General features: G+C 41.7%; 1 protein-coding gene across 1 annotated transcript in view; it reads left to right on the forward strand.

Moving 5' to 3' along the window:
- Nucleotides 1-655: 655 nt before the first annotated feature.
- The window catches only part of arhgap5 (Rho GTPase activating protein 5), a 62,633-nt gene continuing 39,299 nt past the window's right edge, over nt 656-23,989 (forward strand). Inside the window, exons 1-2 of the mRNA XM_057858711.1 lie at nt 656-993; nt 19,905-23,801. Coding sequence (XP_057714694.1) covers nt 20,079-23,801 — 3,723 coding nt within the window. The 5' untranslated portion in view covers nt 656-993; nt 19,905-20,078. The remainder of the gene's footprint in view (nt 994-19,904; nt 23,802-23,989) is intronic.

The following is a 23,989-nucleotide window of genomic DNA, read 5'->3' on the forward strand; positions in this document are numbered from 1 at the left end:
CAGGAAATGGGCAAATTCAGCGATTTTGACTATAAAAATTGTTTGAAATGAGTCATACATTAAGAGCAATGGACAAATATTAATATAAATTTGATGCTATTATTATTTTTTTGTCATGATGACAGGTGAGGCTCTGCCTCACCTGCCTCCCCTGACCGCACGTCACTGAAAGATCCACACTTGAACCAGAATGGCTGAAAAACGCTTCCTCCTCCATTGGGCTGAATTCCGAAATCACTTCTCAGCCGACGTCATCACCCAGACGGAGGCGCCAGAGAGCGATAATGACAAGCGGGGCTGATCATTTCTCGTTATCTGCGCTTTGCCAAATTGTTGTATATAGTCGAATCGTCTCACAAATGATTTCCCTTCCATTAACAATGCTATTTAGGATTTTTTTTTTTTTGTCACAGGCACTTTAAAGCTGTTAGAACAGAGAGGAGGTTGTTGATGGTTGTTTTCCTTAGTTTCAGTGTTTTCAGTAGTAATTTGACAAAGTTACTGTTCGGTCATTTTAAAAACAGCTGACTTTTAAAGGAACTCTAGCTCATCTATTACCGTCGGTGGCAGCCAACGAGTTAAAGAATTAAAGATGTCATTGAAGTGAGGTAGGTGCGTGAGAGATGGTCGAGCGACATTGACTTCGAGAGTGAGAGAGAGAAAGAGAGCGAGAGAGAGAGAAAGAGAGCGAGAGACGCCATTAGAGGGGAGGGTGCCCCATTCCCGTGGTGCACATTCCTCCTACTCCGGTCGTCTTTCATTCCACCTCGGATAGTCGCCGTTCTCCAGTCCGCTCAGCCCCGCAGCCGCAGGAGCGGGAGCACCGCACGGGTCTCCATCCTCCAGACCCGTCAATGACCCCGTGACACGCCGCGGAACGTGGATAGACTAACCCGTGGACGTTAACGCCCAGTTGTTCGAGTTTTTTTTGTCATTTTCAACGCGGGGACGCTTTCGACGAGGACGTGGGAGCGACCATGTTGTTCTTACTAGGTGGGTACGGGAATGTCTCCGGGCTCGGATTAAAGGCTTCGTTAGCTCGGCTAGCCGTGCCTCTCCGCGGGTCAAACGAAGGGTCCCGGCAATCCGCGCGGTCCCGGTCCAGGAAACAACTGAGACAAGTGGACAAAGAAGCGCCCCGGACGTGTCGGGGTGGCGGTCAGCCAACGCGTCGTTGGCCGCGTCGGGGTAGCTCAGTTGCGGCCAAAGTGGCCAACGAGATGCCGCTGGGCTCCAGCTAGGCTAACGAGGCTAGCAGCTAGCCGTCGATAATGTTGGCTCGCCGCGCTTAGAAAAGCTGTCTTTTTGTCGTTTGACCCTCAAAACAGGACTGAGAACACCATTGGGGACCAAAATGACATGTTTGTGGTTCGAAAAAAAAAAGATAAAAGACATAAAAGCCCGTCTGCGGGGGTTTGACGCATTACCGGCTGCTTGAGTTAAGCAACTCCCTAAACTGGCCCCGACCGACCGACTGACGAGTATTTTATAGCCATTTAATCACCTAGTCCGAATAAAATAAGTGGAATTCTTCAACTTTTTATCATTTTCTACATTGACGACTCCAGAGTTTACCTTCTACTGTTGGCTTTGACTATTTGGAGGGTCTTTTAGCCGGTAAAGTTCGCAGGTTGTCACAGTAACTGCCACAAGAACTGGAACCTTGTCCTGTGTGCCACTCTAGTATTTGCTTTGATTTATTTGATGGAACCTTGTCCTGTGTGCCACTCTAGTATTTGCTTTTGATTTATTTGATATCTGATCCGTCATCAAATTAAAAAAAAAATTAAGGACCCTTTTCAAATGCAACTAACCCAGATCCTTGAATTTCAGCTTGAGCAATATTCTCCACTGTCGCTCATCCTCCCATTATGGTTTATTCTGAAGAATTATTTTGTTGTTGACTCAAAATACGACATTTGCTAACATCCGCTTTTTAAAAACAGTGTTTACCATATGAAATAGTAAAGGGACATTAATTAATGTAACAGTATTTCTCTCAATGATTTTTTTTTCTTCCTAATTCGTATTTAAGACAGCTTTGAATTACTTGCTCCCTAATTTTATTATTAATGTAGCCAAAGTTTTAAATTGAAAGCGCTTTTCAGTGTGATTTGATGTGAATCAGCACAGAAATAAAATAATAGCAGATAAATCCCACAGAAGCAGATGATAAAGGTTTAAAAACATAATCTCTCTGTGGGGGACGGGGATACTTAGTTTAGCGATAAAAGATAAGATGGAAGCACTGGAATGGTATTTTTGCTATTTATAAACTCTTTTACTGCCACTGAGGATGATAGATGTTCCATCAGGTGGCTTTTTTGGTCTTCTGCAAATTTAAATATTTGTTACTAGTTGATATCCAGGCCATTTGAACTGCGAGGGTTGGCAACAAGTGAACATTCCTAGTTCAAATGGGTTGGATGTGTATCCTCGTCAATGGTATCCAAAGAATTAATAAGGATTGTGACAATATATCGATATAGTAATATTTCACGATACATTGAATCCTAGAAGGTTATCAATATGCTCCCGCTGAGAGTCGTTTATAGGGTTTTAAAAAGATATCACTGTTTTAGAAAGGTTTTGCTCCAGAGGTTTTACACTCGCCCTCCGCTTTCGGACTGTGGGAACCCGAGTACTTAGTTCCTATAATAACTATAGGCCTCACCAGTTCTAATAGGGTACTGCGTCTGATACGAACTGCTATGGCATTGTAGTCTGCGCCATTGACGCATTATTTACTCGCCACACCCACCTCTAGCAAAATAAAACCACGAAAAGTAAGCTAAATGGGAACGAAATGGAGTCAAAGACACGGCAGTAATTCTTGCTTGTTTGAAGGGAATAATTTCCATCGGCGAACAAATCCAGCGTCTAACGACGAGACTGGAAGAGCAAACAGATTTAGTACAGGGTAGTTTTTTGAAATATGGCGGCTCCTTGAGACATGCGAGAATGGGCGTAGCTGATTTTAGTGAATCGCTGAATCCCCACTGAAAGTCTCATCGCAGAGTAAGAAATAGGGATGTCCCAATCGCATATTTTTGCACCTATGTCCGAGTCACCTGAGTTTCAGAATCTGCTGATACAGAGTTCCGATCCGATACCAAAAAAATATTGTATTTTTATTTTCTTTTTATTTGAAAAAAAGATAAAAACATAATACAGTACTGTACTTTTTACAGTACTTCCTCTTCTGCTTTTCCGGCAGTGTTGCTGAGTATAAAACATATATTTTTGTACCTTTGGCAATGCTGGTGTATTTCTGGATTATTTTGTTACTTTTTAGGCATTAAAAGGTAAAAACAATATATAGAAATTAACCCTGAATGATATGTAAAAAATTATCTTTGTGATATATATTGCCAAGACTCCACTTTTTGTGTTAGCTGCACTGGTGCGCCTAACTTTTTTTCTTAAAGTGCACCAGCACAAAATGTAGGCACACCCACGTTTTGCATTGCATCACCTTTAACACCACACCTTTAATCTCTCTCCATAACATTCATATAATTCATATGCGTGAGTCCACTCAAATTCACTCATGCTTTGACGCTCATAATGCCGAGAACAGCCTCAAGACGACGAAGATTGACCTCAGGATGATTGACACATTTGTGCCTGTGATCGTAGAGCTACAGAGCCTTCACTCGCCATATCAAAGCTACAAACCTGTCAATCATCGTTAACTATAAGTTGCAAACTCCAGCAAGAACAAGAAAAGCAGCAAAAGGGAGAGTAAAAGGCTGTGTGAGCGTGAAGCAGAAAAACATAAATGTATCATTTAACCTAAAAACCCGACCCTTTTCATCTGATTCCGATCCTCTGAAAAATGGTGCAATCGGCCTGATTTTCGATCATGTGATCGGTTTGGGATATCCCTTGTGGGAACTATAATGGTTCTCGGAACTAGAGTTCCTGGTCCCGAATTTCTACATGTGCGAACACGCACAAATGATGCCATCGTCCCCCAAAAGGTTCTAGGAACTGCGGATAGTTCCTAGAGTGCGAAAGCGGCTATTGAATGTGCTAGACATCCAGTTCCTTTAGACTGGGTAGGGCTTGAAACATGAGCGTTCCGACAGAGCCAGTCCTCCAATTTAGAAATGGCTTGTTTTTCTCTTTAATTGTTGTATAGTAGAATATCATAGATTGATTTCCTGACTTGTATGGATAATTCTTGTCACGCTATATTGTGTGATTGTTATTGTGAACCTTGCATGGCAAATCGTATCGTATTGGGAGGCACTCAAATGTTCCTAACTACCTATTCCAAGAGAAAATCTTGTTTTAGTTTTTTTTTAATGTATATATTTTTTCCACCTCAAACATGAATGCATACATATGAATAAAAAAATCTTTAAAAAAAGAAAAAACAAAATCAGGCATGCACTTAAAAAAAAAAAAAACAAAAAAACTATAAGGCGCGCTTAAAATCTTTAATTTTTCTCAAATTGGCAGTCTGCATTATACTCGAGTTTTCATTATATTTTACATATATATTCATTATTCAATTATGTATGAATTCCTTTTGTGCTTAACGTTTTCAGTCTTATCGCCGTGAGTTGGACGAATGACACAAGCAGACAATGTTTTCTGCTTCAGCTGGTCAGTTTCTGTATTTAGACAGCTGCAAAAGCCAATAATGTTGATCAAATAGGCATCAGCATCGCGTCTCCACAGCGACCAGATAAAGCTCAGTGGTCTTTGACTCTTGGGCCAAACCAAGAAACATCAGCACAATGGACCGGCCATGACTATCACTAATGACATGAATTAAGAAGTTGTCTATTTTCAGAAGTGTGTTAATGAGAAGAGGTATTTTATTTTTTCAATGTAATGACAATATTTTTTTGGAGGAAAAAGTTGGAATTTTTTCCCAAAATTTAAAATTAAGGAGAGAAGGTTGTTTGGTGCTAAACATAATACTGCAATGTTTACCAAAGCGTCTTCCTCTTAACATTCTTATGACCAATCACAAACCTCCAAAGTCACTTGTTTAGTTGTAGCGCTTTTTGCATGTTTCCCCCCTTCGCCAAAATGCTATTGACAAGGCTACCACAATGAATCGAGTAATCGATGGCTAATCCATAAAACGAATCGACTAGAGATAGACCGGTATAGGTTTTTCAGGACTGATACCTATAATTAGTAGTTAGAGGGGCTTGTAACCGATTTTTGGAGCCGATATTCATTTGGAGTAAACGTGCAAAAATTGGCGTAAAAAATATAATAATGCAAACACTGAACTTCATTGAAATGCCTAAAGCATGTTTATTGAATCATACACATTGAAAATAATAGCTCCAGAAGTGCCTGAATTTCCTAGACTCAGAAGCATCTCTAAAGTTGAATAAATGGCTCCCTGAAAATTTTCCACAGAAAAGAAAGCCCTGATGATCTTGTCTAAGTATCCTTGAGCAAGATACTAAACCCTACTTTGATGATGAGGCTATAGTGTGAAGTGCTTTTAGGGCGTTAAAAAGGTGGAAAGGCGCAATACCAGTGTAATTCCATTTACCATTACCATTTAACCAATCAGAGGACTGGGTGAATACTAGTGCAAGGGAAAGCAGGCAGGAGAGAGGCGCGGCTCCATCTGAGCCAAGATAACCCAGTTTAAATAGATTTCTTTTCATATTGGCCGGTCAAATTTAAAAAAAGCCCGACACCGATATATGATAAATTTCCAAATACTGACGCCGATAATCGGTCTATTTCCAGAATCGACAGCTTAGTTGATAGTGGATGAATTGTTTGAGACGGTGGACCTAAAATTTGTCCAAAATTCCAAATCTTTTTTTTTTTTTTTTTCTTGTTAAATATAAATAGAGTGAACTGAATGCGCTTCGATTTGTGTTGGATGATTTAGCAGCATGTGAGTTTGAGGATTTTTGACGCGAAACACATTGGACACAATTTTGTGACGGTGATTGACATCCAATCTATTCGGACAGAAGTTAATTAGAGCTGCCACAATTCATCGGCAGCTAATCGATTTTTAATGAATCGACAACCAGTTTTATTATCAATAAATTGTTTAAAAATAAATGAAAATTGTCAAGCCCCTTTTTTGAGCCTTTTAACAGTAAATATTTTATATTTTATTTTTGTAATTTGAATTTATTTTTTCATTATAATTTTTAACAAGAGAAAAACAATTCTTTTTTTTAATGTTATGAATTATTTTTATCTCAGTTGTTATTAAAAAAATAATACATAAATTACTATCATACAATGCTACATAAAGAGGGAGACGAGTAATTTTTTCCATTATTTTTAGTTAAAAAATATTTTAAACCCAAATAAGACTTTAAAAAAATAGAAAAAATACTTCTTATTTAATTTTGTATATTTTTTATTCTCGTTTCCACTGGATTTTCATTCAGAAGAAAAAGATCTACAAATATTCACCTTTTAATTTTTTTTTTCATGCATTTAAAATAATGGGTTAAAAAGGAAAAAGTCAAATTTCTCTAATTTTAAAATGTAAAAAAACAGGAAAGGGGAAAAATAGGGGAAAATAGAGGAACAAAGGGGAAAATAAATACTCTCCTTTTTCTGTATTCATAATCAAAATGAGATATTTGCCAACTTCTGCCTTTTATGTTGTTACATACTGTAGTATTAATATTGCAGGTTTTCTCGGTTCATAGTTTTTAGTTCCAATGCACAGCTAAAATTATTAGGCCAGCGTTAGGGATGCCCACGATCTGATCACGTGAACGGAAATCTGGAAATCGTGCCATTTTCAGAGCAGTAGAGTCAGGTGAAAAGGATCGGGTTAAAAATAAATAAATAAATAAAACATCGTAAAAATGATTTTGGTCATTTAATCAACTTTCAAAATTGTACCATGGAACAGAATTTTTGTGTATTTTAAGTCAGAGAGCTGTTTTGAACTAATTCAATTCAATTCTTTTATTGTCATTGCAAGCCGAGCAAACTTCGAAATTGGAAAAGCTACTCAATCTAAAAATAAAATGGATACATTTTTCTTCAATCACGTCAAGTTTGTGAACTATAGGATCCCCATTTTCTTACAAAAGCCTGACTGTACTTAACGTGTGTTTGCTTTATTAAAATGTTCAAATATTGCCAAACATGGAAATCTGAAAGAAGCAGACATTACTACAATGTATATTTAACACCATTATGGTTTGAACAAAGTAAATGGTTGCTTGTGTTCATGTAGTAGTCACATAGTAAACTCTGGACAAAAATACTTACTATCTACTAATTAGGGGTGCATGATATCCATTTTTTGAAATCGATATCGATGACTTGCTGCTCCTCAAAGCCGATATCGATAACCAATAATAAATATATAATTTTTAAATGTATATTCACTAGGGCTGTCAAAATTATCACGTTAACGTGCGGTAATTAATTTTTTTAAAATTAATCACGTTAAAATATTTGACGCGATTAACGCACATGTCCCGCTCAGAAAGTATTCTGCCTTTTGGTAAGTTTTACAGCAAGGCTTTTTGTGCTGTCCAACAGCGAACTCTTGTGGTCGCTTTGCGACATGGTTTATTATTTTCTTCTTTTCCTTCTTTTATTATGGCTGCACGACTTCTCGGGCTGATAATGTTGTGCTTATATGATCCTTGGACAAGATTTGTCCGTAAGTATGGTTGTTGTAAAGAATGTACATATTATGTTAGTAAGCGAAATGTTATATTTTTTGTATGAGACGCTTTTTGTTTATGTTTAGTGAACCTGTATAGCGTGCTAAGCTAACGTTGTTGCTAATGCAATGCTTGTGTACTTTTATTTTGTAGTTTTACGACGGTCTAAAGAGGACAATGGTTTGAGGCCATTTTATTAATAAATCAGATGAAAAAGGAAGAAGTCTAATTATTAAGGCGTCGTTCACTACCTGTCTAGCTTTGGAAAAAGTAGACGCTTCGGAATGAGGACAGCATAGACAGATTTATATGACAGTAGAGTGAAATGCCCACTACAGTCCTTATGTACCCTATGTTGAATGTATATATCCATCTTGTGTCTTATCTTTCCATTCCAACAATTTATTTTACAGAATATAAATATAATTTACAGAAAAATATGGCATATTTTATAGATGGTTTGAATTGCGATTAATTACGATTAATTAATTTTTAAGCTGTAATTAACTCGATTGAAAATTTTAATCGTTTGACAGCCCTAATATTCACCTGAGTTTTTGAACACTTGGAGGTTAAAGAAAGTAGTGGTGGACTCAACATAGATTTGCCTAGATTTTTCAAGACGACATGAACATTATTATAATGAACAAAACAAAGACAACAACAGTCTCGACTTCAAATAAAGTGCCGATATTTATTTTTTCAAATAAATATAATTTGAGTCAATCACAATCAATTAGTCAATGTCATTGAAGAGGTGTGTTCCCTGAACAATTAGTACTGAACTAAAGCATAAACCCAACAGGTATTGTGGTTGTCATCAGATAAAAACATTTGGTACTACAGGGGAAGAGACTTGTGCTCTTGGTCCATGAAACAACTTTCTTAACCTGTTAATTATAGGACAGCAAGCCTATCAATAACCAAAAGGCCTCTCAATAACTTATTAACTGATAACTAACACTGTAAAATGAAAACCTATAGTAAGGCAGTAATATCAAAAATATGATAGGACAAAAAGGATTAATGGCTTGCCTTATAATAATCCATGTAAACGCCAGTGAGTGAACCCATTTTCAATAAAGCATGAGGCTTCTTCTCTGCACTGTACGAAATCCTTGTTCGGCCACTTGCTGACAGGACTAGCATTACACGTCCGTATGGCCGTGGTGAAACTTAAGTGCTGTGTATGGATGCCGATCGAAGTACAGTGGTACCTCTACATACGAAGTTAATTCGTTCCAGGACCTTGTTTGTAGGTCGAAATGGTCGTACCTCGAGCAGGATTTTCCCATAAGAATACATTGTAATTCCATTAATTCGTTCCACTGCCCAAAAACCTCCACTAAATCCTTAACTCATTTGCTTCCAAAAACGTATAAATACGTTCTAGTTTTATTTGCTTCACTGTCCAAAAAACGTATTTATACGTCTTTTGCGTTTTTTTGACAAGAGGCATCCATAGGTTCCTATTAGGGGTGTAACCGTACACAAAAATCTCGGTTCGGTACGCACCTCGGTTTTGATGTCACGGCTCGGTTCATTTTCGGTACAGTAAGAAAACAAAATGCAAAATATAAATGTGGTAGTTGTTTATTACACACTTTAGTGCTTTCAACAATAGGAACAGTAGCCTATAAAAAGTAGCCGTAGCTTGGGGACCCCTGCCTTAACTTATAAACTGGCGAACGGAGGGGGACCGCCGGTCAAGATCGGCATTCTACGGCCCTATTGTAGATCCAGTTCATGGATGGACACACCATGCTTATATTTTGCTACAGTATCATTCACATCTTCATTTCAGTGGTAAGCGTCACCTTTTCTTTTTTTTCCTCCACATGCACTAACCTTTTTTGGATTCAGTGTTGATTTCTCTCACAAGAAAATCAGCCGTATGTCCCACTTCCGGCAAAACAAAGAAACTGCAGCGAAGTCAAAAATCGTCGTGTTTCGAGCATGTCGTCGGATGTAGAAACAAATGGCGAGTCAAATATGTCGGATGTCGAAAGGATCGTGTGTCAAAGCGGTCGTATGTCGAGGTACCACTGTATGGAAGCGTGTGGCAATCATCATCCTCTGCCGGTAAAGATTCGGCTTGAAATGATGAACCTGGGCTCAAAATGACGAAGTAGCCGCCTGAATCCTATGTCTTCGATGCGGGAAAAGGGTTGGTTGTCTAGCGCTGTCATTTCTGTGATCATGTTTGTGATCGCTATAGCCCTCGGTCAACTTTGTGAAACTTTTCAAAGGCCTCGTTAAATGGTGCAACCCCGGCTTTCTGAGCTGGCAATGGAATTGGATGGGGAGATTCATTCGCAGCTCGCGCATCCTCAACACTTTTTTCCCTCCTCGTTGAACTTTGGCTTTGCATTTGTTACAAATTGCGAGTGAAGCGTTTTCCACTGACAACTTGAAAAAATCCCACACTACCGACGCCATGCTGCAGACTGCCGTCGTTTGAGCGTTACGTCACAGAAGGGAGCGCTTGATTTGTTGCACAGCTCTCTTCCAACACCACACAAAGTCACTGATACATTGAAGTGGCAAAACGAGTGGAAACGAATGCACACATCCCAATCCACTGACATGTATGTTATCGGGCCTATTAATAATGTGATTGTATTTATTGGGACGATGTCATAATTCCTATTATCGGGCCAATAATTATCGCATATATTATAAACTCACCGGACACTTTATTAGGTACACCATGCTAGTAACGGGTTGGACCCCCTTTTGCCTTCAGAACTGCCTCAATTCTTCGTGGCATAGATTCAACAGAGTGCTGGAAGCATTCCTCAGAGAGTTAGGTCCATATTGACTTGATGGCATCACACAGTTGGTGCAGATTTGTCGGCTGCACATCCATGATTCGAATCTCCCATTCCACCACATCCCAAAGATGCTCTATTGGATTGAGATCTGGTGACTGTGGAGGCCATTTGAGTACAGTGAACTCATTGTTATGTTCAAGAAACCAGTCTGAGATGATTCCAGCTTTATGACATGGCGCATTATCCTGCTGAAATTAGCCATCAGAAGTTGGGTACATTGTGATCAGAAAGGGATGGACATGGTCAGCAACAATACTCAGGTAGGCTGTGGCATTCCAACGATGCTCAGTTGGTACCAAGGGGCCCAAAGAGTGCCAAGAAAATATTCCCTACACCATTACACCACCACCACCAGCCTGAACCGTTGATACAAGGCAGGATGGATCCATGCTTTCATGTTGTTGACGCCAAATTCTGACCCTACCATCCGAATGTTGCAGCAGAAATCGAGACTCATCAGACCAGGCAACGCTTTTCCAATCTTCTATTGTCCAATTTCGATGAGTTGGTGCAAATTGTAGCCTCAGTTTCCTGTTCTTAGCTGAAAGGAATGGCACCCGGCGTGGTCTTCTGCTGCTGTAGCCCATCTGCCTCAAAGTTCGACGTACTGTGAGTTCAGAGATGCTCTTCTGCCTACCTAATGGGTGGTAATTTAAGTCACTGTTGCCTTTCTATCAGCTCGAACCAGGCTGGCCATTCTCCTCTGACCTCTGGCATCAACAAGGCATTTCCGCCCACAGAACTGCCGCTCACTGGATATTTTTTCTTTTTCGGACCTTTCTCTGTAAACCCTAGAGATGGTTGTGCGTGAAAATCCCAGTAGATCAGCAGTTTCTGAAATACTCAGACCAGCCCTTCTGGCACCAACAACCATGCCACGTTCAAAGTCACTCAAATCACCTTTCTTCCCCATACTGATGCTTGGTTTGAACTGCAGGAGATTGTCTTAAACCATGTCTACATGCCTAAATGCACTGAGTTGCCGCCATGTGATTGGCTGATTAGAAATTAAGTGTTAACGAGCAGTTGGACAGGTGTACCTAATAAAGTGGCCGGTGAGTATAATAATAATATATCTAATAATACTAATTGGGAAAACCGAGATCAGTTTTGGATTCCGCGCCCAAAATTAGTTAAGAACAAGCTGTCAGATCTAAATCAACCGACATAAAAAAAAAAAAAAAAGTTGCCCAGGGAATAGTTGTGTGGCAGCCATACGAGTGACACACTTTTATATCAAAAGTGATCTGGGCGCACTGTCATAAAAGATCAAACTCCAAAGCGGCTTTGCTGCTGATACGCCACATCCAATGCGGGCCTTCTCATGGGAAAAACAAAACACTACCGCAATGAGTCAGAAGCCGCCTCTCGTTTCAAGTGCAATGGACGCCTGCTCGGTGCTTTAGGTTGAAAAAAGACAAGGTGATTGTGCTAATCTAACGGCTTTGATTTGACGAGCTTTTCTGTCCCTGGCGACGCGTACGGAGGCTTAGCGGTATTTAGTAGTTTGGAGAGCAGGCTGCCAAGTGATACGTTAATCCACGCGACCAATACACCGATCAGGAAGCTGTTTATAGCTGTGGTAACGCTCTGGAGGCAGCCGAAAGAGGTAAAATTTGGAAAGAATCCTCACTTTTTCACTGATTATCTTTTTTTTTTTTTTTAACTTGATTTTTTTAAAGATTGTTTTTAGCTGGTAGTTTTAATGAGTCTGTACTGAAACACTCATAAAGATGATAGAAAAATAAATTATGTCCCCTCAAAATGATTAACTGGCTGTAGTTGTTCCATGGCGCCAATTGAGGTAAATAGTCCAAGGTGTTTTCACTCAGTTGAAGTTGGCTCTAAAAGTGATGCAAAATTAATTGTAAAGATGACCATCTGCTTTCATCAAGGACTACAGATGTCAGGGAATAATTAGTTTTTCCACTTTCTAAAAAAGCAAAATAAAATCATTAAAATAATAAGTAAATGTGTCATTAAAAACATTTAAATTAAAACAAAAATATTTAGACGGGAATATTTTTGTTTTGAATATTGAATAAAATACATTATTACTTATTATTACTTATCATTATTACTACTGCCCATAGTTAGGTGGGATAGGCTCCAGCACCTCTGCGACCCTCGTGAGGAAAAAGCGGCATGAAAAATGGATGGATGGAGTTTCTCTTCCTCCTATATACTTTTTTTTTTAATTGAAAATTTTAATAAATATGAAAAAAATGTCAATATTTGCTATTAATCGAGTCAAAGGAGGATTTGGACAAGCGATAAATTGACTATGAAAATATATGTTGATTAATTTGATAATCGATTAGATAACATCGGGTTTGCTGTTTCAAATATTGACAATGAGAATTATTTTTTGGGTGAGGCATTTCAGCATATTAACTCTGCCAATGCCATTGACGATAATAATAGACATCCACTTCTGTGGATCTTTTCATTCGTTTGCTCTGAATTTAATGAATGTGATTTTTTTTTTTTTTTTGTCACTAGTAGACGTCCAATCCATTTGAACTCGGAGGCGGGGCTGGCAGTGAATGTTCATTCACCGTCAATGTCGATGGCAGCCAATGAGTTAAGAGCTGCTAAAAACAGGGTTTGTACGGATTCTTGAAATCCTTGAAAGGGCTTGGAATTTACTGTTGCATTTTCAAGGTTTGAATAATGCTTGACTTTTGCGTAAAGTCCAAGAAAATGCTTGGAAGAGTTAGGCACAAAATATCTCGCGGCACTCAGTCTAAAAATATAAATGATTAAAGGAAGGAAAATCGTATAGATTTGCTTCATGTCTGCTACACACTCGTTCTGAAGTTGCTTTCCCTTAATGTCCCGCGTCACATCGTTGCTTGCAAAAGTGCAGTGCATATGGGTTTGTAGTTTAGAGTTCAATCAAGGCAACAGTATACATAGTGTTTTAATGCATACATATACAATACGTGTATCGTAAAATGCTTTTACTAGTTTTGGTGACAACGGGATCGTTTTTTGTAGTCGTTGTCAACTACAGTTCCACACAAATGTACATTGAAATATTTAGCAATTTGAGGCCAAGGAGCCATTTTTCGAGTGTCCCAAACTTAAAAACAGTATTTATCAAGGTTTCCTTGGCCGTGACTAGGCATGTGCCAGTATGAGATTCTGACTGTATGACAACCTTAAGCAAAACTATGACTGTTAATGGTATTGCAAATACAGCTCTAAAATTTGTTACTCTCAGATATCTGGGTTAAAAAAAACTTTTTTTTCCATTGAACAGAATTTTTATTTTTCAAAACATATTAGCAAATTGGAACATAAGTATAATGTTATCTTAAATAAAACAAATAACAAAAAATATTCTAAATAAAATTAAAATAAATCCTTTAGGTGAGCGTTAACCCATAGCCACAGCTCAACATTATTACCATCTGAACAAAAATAATTATTTTCCATAAAAAGCACGTGTGTATGACTCGTATCATGTTTACATTATACACACCACTCTTTCTCAACACAGACAATTGCCAGAGAAAAAAAAACACCACGTTTAACCACCACTAAACTTACTAAATACGCTAGAGTTAACTCTCGTAGCTGGTGGGAAACGTTCATGACAGTGTTTAACCTTTAATTTTGTAAAAATGCGAAATCATAATTGAGGTATTGCCTCCTCGGCAGCCACCCTCCCCAAGCATGTTTTACATGTCTGTTGGCCCTACTCTAAGCCGCGGCTGTCTGTAACTTTTCTGTAGCCTGAAGTATTCCCATACCAGCGATTTTGTTTTCTTCGATGGGAGGAAAAAGTTCAGGAGTTTCACCTCCTCCAACCATTGTGCAGCACACCTGACTCCCTGACACTAAGCAACAACCTGTGGGGGAGGGTTGAGCCTTGCAGCTGCAGGCGAGGGATTTCTTCCTGCATTTCTGGGACATAAAAAATAGCTAATATGGTATGATGGAAAATTTTTGCGGTTTTAAAACCGTGACGTTTTATACGTATACCTTGAAACCGGTAATCAACTTGTTTGGCCTGACTTATGCATCTTTGTCAATTGAATGAATGCTATCACTATGCAGGCACCAGTTTGCCACAAAATGCCCACTGCAGCAGAGGACGCACCTTCAGAATAGGCACCTTTCAAACTAAATTTTTCCTACTTATGGGCTCCTAAAACATTTTGGAAGACATTTGCGTACCTGTGAAAAGGCAGCATATTTTTGCCTCACCGTAAAAAAAAAAAAAAACATTGGGAAAATTGTTTAGAAGGTGCTGCAAAAACTGGAAAATTGGTCTTGAAAGACCTTAAAAAGTGCTTGAATTTGGACATGAAAAAAAATGTACGAACCTTGTAGTACCGTGGTCCCCAACCTTTTTTGCACTACGGACCAGTGTGATGTGGGCCTTTTTTTCAAGGGCTGGGAATGGTTGGCAGAAAATTCCAGTAAATATAAATAGTATGACTGGGCTAAAAACGAGCGGCCTTTCCTAAAACTTGACAGCAAATATCCTTGGTCACGAGCATAATGAGTTCATTTTCAATTGTGAAAGTTTTCTTGGCTTTAGTAATACGGTTCTCCACAAGGTATGATGCTCTCAGTGCATTCACTTTCGTTGCCTCGTTTGCTAGCTTTTAGCCACATATTATGCAGAGCTGTCCAAAGACGTCGCCACCCGCAGCAGCTAACGTTAGTGTTTACATTGACTGACGCTGGGCTGATATACGTAGGTGTACGAACACCCCAGGAATAGCGGCAAAGCACGAGAGGGCAATGTACACAAATCTCTACTCTGATTAGTCAGGATGCACAGGCCAGATTACGGTCATTAACAAATTATTTATTATTTTTCTGCGGCCCGGTAGCAAACATGTCACGGACCGGTACCGGTCCCCGGCCCCAGGGCTGGCCCAGGCCAATTGGGGGCCCTAAGCAAAAAAATGCAAAGGTGCCCTTATTTTTGGCCCACCATTTCGTCACAGTGTACTGTGAAACCCATACATGCAATCCAACCCATATGTCCATATTTTGTATATTAATCAGATTTTGTCGCACTGCATATTTCAAACTTTTCACCCCAAATGATTGTCAGTACTTACAGTAGATAGCGCCAAACCTTTTTCTAAAAGAGGAAAGAAAGAAGTTAAGGAAGAACTTTTATTTTTTCTAAGCTTGTAATGAAGTATCAAAACTCACAAAAGTCAAATAAAGCAAACTGCAGTAAACAAATAGAATATAAATTAAACAATTATGAGATGGGGGGCCCCCTAGTGGTCAGGGGCCCCAAGCAGCTGCATAGTCTGCGTATAGGCTGGGTCGGCCCTGCCTGGCCCGGTGGTTGGGGATCCCTGTTGTAATAAATAAAACGTTTGGTGTTCAGGGCAGATAATTAAAAACTCAGTTGAAAAAATAAATAAAAATGAAGTTTAAAAAAATAACGGTGAAAATTATTGACATTTTTGCCAGCTCGCCCAGTCCTAAGTAGAAATGCGTTTTTCCGATTGGGAACCTCCTCCATACTCTCGCACGGGCGGGAATGGTAGCTCCGCTCGGGGCTCGCCAAAGATGTGAAGCAGATGTTTGGATTCGGGTGAGCGACTGGCTCAAACACTGCGGTCTCCAGGAATGTCACGTCGTAGTACACGGCCGGGCGGACCACCAGAAACAATACTATTTGTCATTTGCTCATAGCTGGCATTTTTGCTCACGACTCTTCTCACACGCGTTACTTTCAGAGAAATCCTTTCTCCAGGAAATTAATTAGCGACATGTTTGCACACGCGAGCGCCTGAGTCAGGTCAAAGTCAACAACACGCCCAAGGAAGGAACGAAACAAACGTTTCGAAATGAGAATGAAAGATCATGTTTCAGTGCCATTGACGGACATACTGTCCAATTTGATGTCTATTGCCATCGATGGCATTGAAACGATCATTCAATGCCAGTCATTTCAGTTAAAATGGATTTAAAGTCTATCACTGTCAATGGAGCGCCAATGAGTTAAGTCACAGGTGTCAAATTCAAGGCCCGCGGGCCAGATCCGGCCTACCAGATCATTTTGTGTGGCCCGCCAAAGTCAATCATCAACTTTGTTTTTCACAAAAATATAACAAATAAAAAAATATTTGGCTGGGCTCTATTAAATAAAGTAAAAATTGTCAAAAAGATTAATTGAACCTCATTGAGAAATACTCAGTTTACAAATATTAATCAATTCAACAAAGCTATCATTGGTTCCGTAAGAAAAGTGCAGCTAGTCCCCGGGTTATGAACGAGTCCTGTTCCTACCCTGGCGACGTAACCCGACTTTCAGCGTAAGTCAGAATTAACCCTTTAATTACCCTTAAATAACCAACTATCCCAAAACATATTATACGTCATATTAATAAAATAAAGTAAATATATAAAATATTTTTTCCCCTCTGGTAACACCGATCACACCATAATTCTTCTTACAACTGACATTTATTTTTCACTGTCAAACTTTCAACACTATTAGAACATAAAATACAATAATGACAAAGAGCGTACAGTAATGCTATAAAAGTAAACGAATAGAGACAAAACCATACCTCAATGGCTGCACAATCATACCGAAGGAAATAAGGTCCAAATCTTGGGCAATTCAACAAGGAAAACGGCAGCTATGAGTGGCACCCGTCCAGCGGTGAAAAGAAACGCTGTGCAACAAGCTAGCAGGCTAATAACGAGCTAACGAGGTGGGGTGGGGATTGCCGAGCCCGCGCCGTTTCTCTGCCTTCTTGAAATGTTAACTGGCCTTCACCCCCGCTTCCCGACGTGAAAGCAACGCTTGAAACTAACAGAAAGGACTAGTATAATGAAATGCCAGATATGCCATGCAATTACTGTAGAGATCAACCATTTAGATTGATTAGACCTAATAAATAACAAAATGAAATGACAAATAATATACTGTACTTACCATCAATGCTGAGAGTTGGCTGACAAGACACTGTTAGGCCACTTAAAAAAAAAAGACTGTCGAAAAAACAGCGGACGAGACATGCATCGTAAAGTTGAAATCATGCTAGTCGGGCACGTCGTGACCCGAGGACTACCTGTAGTCCTACACAGTTGACAAGTTTGCGTAGTGGTTTGATTTACAACAGCCTACAAGTGTGACTGTTTTGAAACCAAAAATTGTGTAGAATCAGCGAAAACAAAAAACATGCAAAGGAACATTAAAAAAAATTGCAGTGCTATCCAAATAGTTGCTTCGTTTGATAATCAATTAGTTTTAAGTTAATCAATCGTAGCGGCTCGAGTTGACAGACATCCCAATGATGGAAACCATAAATTATGATGTGGCATGTGACAAAGATGAGTTTGACACTCCTTGCTGTAGAAACTAGAAAAATGTGAAAGAATTTCTCTATATCATAAATTACGCATGAACGTTTTAAGCGAATGTCCTTGTGAGGAGTGACTGACTTATATAAGGCGAAGGGACTGACTCTCGCTCGTCAACGTCACTTCAAACCCCTCCAGTGCGGTGAGAAAGAAGAGCTTTGGAGCCATTTGCGGCAAGGCAGATAAAAATGGCAGCCAAGTGTGGCCCTTTGACAGCCACTGACCTAGAAATGATTTGCTTGGCTGTGAAAATCAAACAGAAAAACCAAATCAGAGCGCAGATCTGTTCTCGTCAACACCGAGATGTAAAGCACATTAGTGTTTTATGCATTTGGGCGATAAATCTTGACGCAACAAAAAAATAGATTATTTGCATCTATGGAGGTCCAGCGGCCCGAAGGCGTCCGTGACGCCGCGGGAGGCGTGTGATTGATGACCGTATCCATTTGAGCGTTTTACACTAGCCTGCCAATTGTGCTGCGTGCGCTAGCAAAGTACATCTGTGTACAAATTCACTGCGTTGAGGAGGAAAAAAAGCATTCCATGGGGGAGGAACGGCAGCTTTACCACCAACGGGAACACTCGCCCCCGTTTTCATGCAACCTCTCGAAGTAGGCCTGAGTGATAAGGCCTTAACCCTTTTATACAGCATTCACTGAACTCATTAGCTGCCATTGACGGTCCCAGATGTCAAGTCCAGTTTAACTGGAACAGTGATAATTCGCTACTAGCCCTCCCAGTCAAAAGGGTCTGGCTCCGGCCATCAATGGAACTATAAATGAGCATTCATAGCCAGTCCTCCCAGGGTTGACAATGGCAGGTGATGAGTTAAATGCTATGAAATAAAAAAATAAAAATCAACTTGCGAGTGAATCAATTTTTATTCATGTTATTATTATTATTTTTTTTTTACATAATTTACATTTTATTAATTTATAACGGGGTCCCCAAACTTTTTCCTGTGAGGGCCAAATAACTTTTCCCTTCTCTGATGAGAGGCCGGGGTCAGTTTGTAACAGAAAAGGTGTGACGATTGCAGGAGTGCCTAAATGTAAAAATTTATTGTTTTTCAGAAAACCACAATCAAATAACTCTTTCTGGATTCTTCACGGAACAAAAGTAAATAAAATAAATTAAAAAAAAAAAAAATAATAATAATAATAAATAATAATAACACTATTAATTAAATAGATAACAACTAAATAACCCTATCTGAGTTCATCACAGAAAAAAGCCAGGAAATAAATAACCCTATTGGGGAAAAAAAAAAAAAAAAAAGTTTTTTTGTTCAGGGGGCCGGACCAAATGTGGAGGCGGGCCGTAGTCTGGGGACCCCTGATTTATAATGTGATTTATTCATGAAATAATATAATGAAATACAATAATCATAAAATTCTAATTGAGACCTGGCATCCACATACGAGGACTTTACTATTTTGGGTCATGTAGGCCACATTTGACCTAAAATGTGATGTCTACATATGTGGACGCCGAGTCTTTATGGGCTTAAGTTTTTTTACCTTTTGAATGACCAAATATAGTCAGAAGCATTACTGAAGAGAACACATGACCTCTACAAGCTACCTCAGAACCTAGAGGCAACAATAAGTCCGCAATTAACTGATGTAATTAATTAGCCGTGAGAATAATGAATCCATTTAAGTTATTGGTCACTTACTATTGCTCTTGGGTTACTTTCTGTTGATTTTGAGGTATTTCTGGAGCATTTCCAGTTGATTTGGGGGTATTGCCATGAAAAGGAAACTGGTTATTGCCCCCAATAAAACACCAAAGTTGATATATAAATCTGTATGTATATATTTTAAAATAAAATTTTGTTTTATTATGAGCACCATTTTAAATGTTAAAATAAAACATGTAAAACATGGAAAGTGTTTTTGTGTGCGCGGCAAAGTCTTACCAGCTATTAATCTGTGATAACTAAGCATAATGTCTTATTAATGTAGCGGATTTGTTGTTTATGTCTTGGAGGGACAAAACAAGCAGCTAATTGTTACTGTGTAAAGCATGCCTGCGTTTATTTTGCACTAATTGTCTGTGCCGTGTCTTGCAGGCAGGTGATAAGAGGAGACGCCGGCCGCCATTCACCAGTTTCGAGAAGACCTGACGGGAACGCGGGAGCGCTCGCTCATCAGGGATGGACGCACAAGCGCGCCACTGACGGGAATGATATCCTGAGCGTTTTCCTGGCAAGCGTGCGAGATAGCAATGACCGGGGGGATATAATATGGCCAAGAACAAGGATGCGCGCCCCCCGACATTCGCCGTCAGCGTGGTTGGCCTCTCCGGAACGGAGAAAGATAAGGGAAACTGCGGTGTGGGAAAGTCGTGCCTGTGCAACAGATACGTGCGTCCCGACGCTGACAGCTACTACTCAGAGCACACGTCCGTGCTGAGCACCATCGACTTTGGGGGGCGCGTGGTTAACAATGACCACTTTCTCTACTGGGGCGATGTTTCCCACAGGGGGGATGAGGGACCCGACTGTAAAATTCAAGTCATCGAGCAGACCGAGTTCATTGACGATCAGACGTTTCAGGCGCACCGGAGTACTAACATGCAGCAGTACAGCAAACGGGCGGCGACCACCAAGCTTCAGTCGGCCGAAAAGCTCATGTACATCTGCACCGACCAGCTGGGCCTGGAGCAGGACTTTGACCAGAAGCAGATGCCTGATGGGAAGCTGAACGTCGACGGCTTTGTGCTGTGCATTGACGTCAGCAAGGGCTGCAACAGAAAATTTGACGATCAAATGAAATTTGTCAACGGTCTCTACTCCCAAATTACCAAATCCAAGAAACCTGTGGTGGTCGCCGCCACCAAATGTGATGAGTTTGTAGAACAGCACCTGAGGGACCTCCATAATTTCGTGGCCAGCAAGAAGAACTTGCTCCTTGTGGAGACGTCGGCACGTGCCAACGTCAACGTGGAGCTCTGTTTCAACGCTCTTATCCAGCAGTTGGACAAAACCAGGGGTAAGCCCAAAACCGTGCCGTACTTGGAAGCCCAAAAAGTCCAGAGGCAACTGGTCGCCTCAGTGACGGACAGATTTGAGAAACTCATGATGACGATGGTGAGGGATTACCACACCACGTGGAAAGGGGTAGTCGCTAACATGAAGGGCAACCCCGACTATGAGGAGTTCATCACTTTGGAGGGTTCCAGGAAGGGCAGGAACATGTTCACCAAGCACATTGCACAGCTGAAACAGGAGCACATCAAGAGAAGGCGAGAGGAGTACCTAACCACTCTGCCCAAGACCCTCAACACGCTGCTGAGTCGCTTGGACGAGGTGGAACACCTGACATGGACTGAAGCGCAAAGCGTCATCCGCAAGCGCTCGGATTTCCAGTGCTGGTTCGTGGTGCTGGAGCAGACGCCCTGGGACGAGTCGGACCATGTAGACAACAGCGACCGGCGGATACCCTTTGACCTCCTGAACACGCCTGATGGCGAGAGGATTTACCACAACCATGTCCAGCACCTGCTGTCAGAAAAGAGGAGGGTGGACATGAAGGAGCGGTTCAAAAAGACGCTGGACCGGGTCCACTTTATCAGCGCAGGGCAGCCTTGGGAGGAAGTCATGTGCTTAGTTATGGAGGACGAAGCCTACAAGTTTATCACAGAATCAGATAGGAGGGATGTTTACTGTCGGCACCAGCAGGAAATAGTAGAGCGGGCCAAAGAGGACTTTCAGGAAATGCTTTTTGAGCATGCTGAGCTCTTCTATGACTTGGATTTGAACGCCACGCCCAGCTGTGACAAGATGAGCGAAATTCACAGTGTGCTCAATGAGGAGCCCAGATACAGAGCGCTGCAGAAACTGGCACCAGACAGACAGTCGCTCCTCCTCAAGCACATCGGCTTCGTTTACCACCCCACCAAGGAGACGTGCTTGAGCGGCCACAACTGCGTGGACCTGAAAGTGGAGCAGGTCCTGGCTAACCGGCTTGTTCAGCTGGATCATGGTCGATCTGACCTCTACTACAACAGTGCCAACGTGGACAAAATTAACCTCTGCCTTCTGGGGAGGGAGGGCCTCTCGCAAGAACTAGCCAATGAAATTCGAGCCCAGTCCACGGATGATGAGTATGCCCTGGATGGCAAAATTTATGAACTGGAGCTTCTCCCTGTGGACGTTAACTCTACCTTACTCTTCAGCCACACCTGGGTGTCCACCTTCAAGCCACACGGCTGCCTCTGTGTCTTCAATTCTATAGAGTCCCTTAACTGCATCGGGGATTGCGTGGGCAGGATCCGAGCAGAGATGGCCCAGAGCAGGAGAGAAAAGTTTGCACCTCCTCTCCCGTTTATCCTCATTTTGGCCAATCAGAGGGACAGTGTGTGTAAGAATATTCCAATCTTGCGGCATCAGGGTCAGCAGCTGGCCAACAAGCTTCAGTGTACCTTTGTGGACATTCCCTCTGGCGCCTTTCCACGCAAGTTCACTGAGTTCCAGATCAAGCAGGGCCTACGCGCCGTTCTAGAAGGGCTAAAGCAGAATTGCGATGTCCTGGCGCCACCGCCATCTATCAAAGACATGTCTGAGGTGGACCTCCGGATAGTCATGTGCGCCATGTGCTGGGACCCTTTTAGCGTGGACCTCATTCTCTCTCCGTTTCTGGAGTCGCACTCCTGCAGCGCCGGGCAGCCGGGACAGGCGAACGCCCTGGTCCTGGACAAGATACTCGGTGACCGTAGGAGGAGGATTCAAGTCACCGTCCTCTCCTACCACTCGGCCATCGGCGTCCGCAAAGACGAGCTGGTGCACGGCTACATCCTGGTCTACTCAGCCAAGCGTAAAGCGTCCATGGCTACGTTGCGTGCCTTCCTGGCGGAGGTCCAGGACGTCATCCCGGTTCAGATGGTTGCCATCACCGACAGCCAGGCGGACTTCTTTGAAAACGATCCCATCAAGGAGCTGATGACTGAAGGCGAGCACATCGCCACGGAGATCGCAGCCAAGTTCACAGCGTTATACTCGCTGTCGCAGTACCACCGGCAGACAGAGGTTTTTACGCCCTTCTTCAATGAAGTCTTGGAGAAGAAACCAAACATTGAGAGCTCATTCTTGTTTGACAGCTCGTCGAGGGAGTGCACCACTGGGTCCGGCGAGGAGGTATTCCAGACCTCGCCACCGCACAGCCACTCTCCGGCCTACAATGCGTACTACCCAGATTCGGACGATGACAACGAAGCCCCGCCACCATACAGCCCCATAGGTGACGACGTACAACTTCTCCCCACGCCCAGCGAGCGCACTAAGTACCGCATTGACCTGGAGGGCAACGAGTACCCGGTCCACAGCACGCCCGTGGGTGACCACGAACGCAACCACAAAGTGCCTCCTCCCGTTCGACCCAAGCCGGCTCTCTCCAAACCCAACGTGAAAAAATTGGACCCTAACTTGCTGAAAACCATAGAAGCCGGAATGCGAAGCAACCGTCGCACACCGCGTGGGCTCATCGCGCACTCAAATGACGCAGAGGCTTCGGATAACTATGCAGATCCTGTAGACACCCTGAGGACCAGGGGCTTCCACGCCGATGACATTTACGCCGAGCCTGACGACACACATAACCGCCTGGTCAAAATTCGCAATTCCTTCGGCCTCCACGGGGGAGGAGAGGATGAGAACGGGTACGAACGCAAGTCTCAGGTCGGACGCCGGCCCTCCAAGTACAAACACCGCTCCAAAATCCTATTCAGCAAGACCAAGGCCTACCAAAGACGCTTCCACTCAGACAGCGACGGTGAGGAGACTGGGCCCGCCACACAAAAGAAAAAGAAGGGAAGGGCTCACCGCGGCAGCGAGGAGGACCCACTTCTGTCCCCCGCAGACCCCTGGAAAGGCGGTATTGACAACCCCGCCATTACCTCTGATCCCGAGCAGGAAGACAAGAAGTTGAAAAAGAAGAAGACTACTAAGACGCCAAAGGAACCCAAAAAGGTGAGGCATCTAGTTTGCCATTAAAAAAAAAACAAAAAACAAAAAAAAAACAAGATGCGACACTGTTTTATTAAGACTCAAAACTCATTGGCTGCCACTGACAGCAATGGATGTCCAATCCATTTGAACTAGGGGGACTGCGGACATTCATTTATTCACAGCCAACCCTCCCTGTTCGAATAGATTGG

The sequence above is a fragment of the Corythoichthys intestinalis genome, chromosome 15 (assembly GCF_030265065.1).
Source record: "Corythoichthys intestinalis isolate RoL2023-P3 chromosome 15, ASM3026506v1, whole genome shotgun sequence".
NCBI lineage: Eukaryota > Metazoa > Chordata > Actinopteri > Syngnathiformes > Syngnathidae > Corythoichthys > Corythoichthys intestinalis.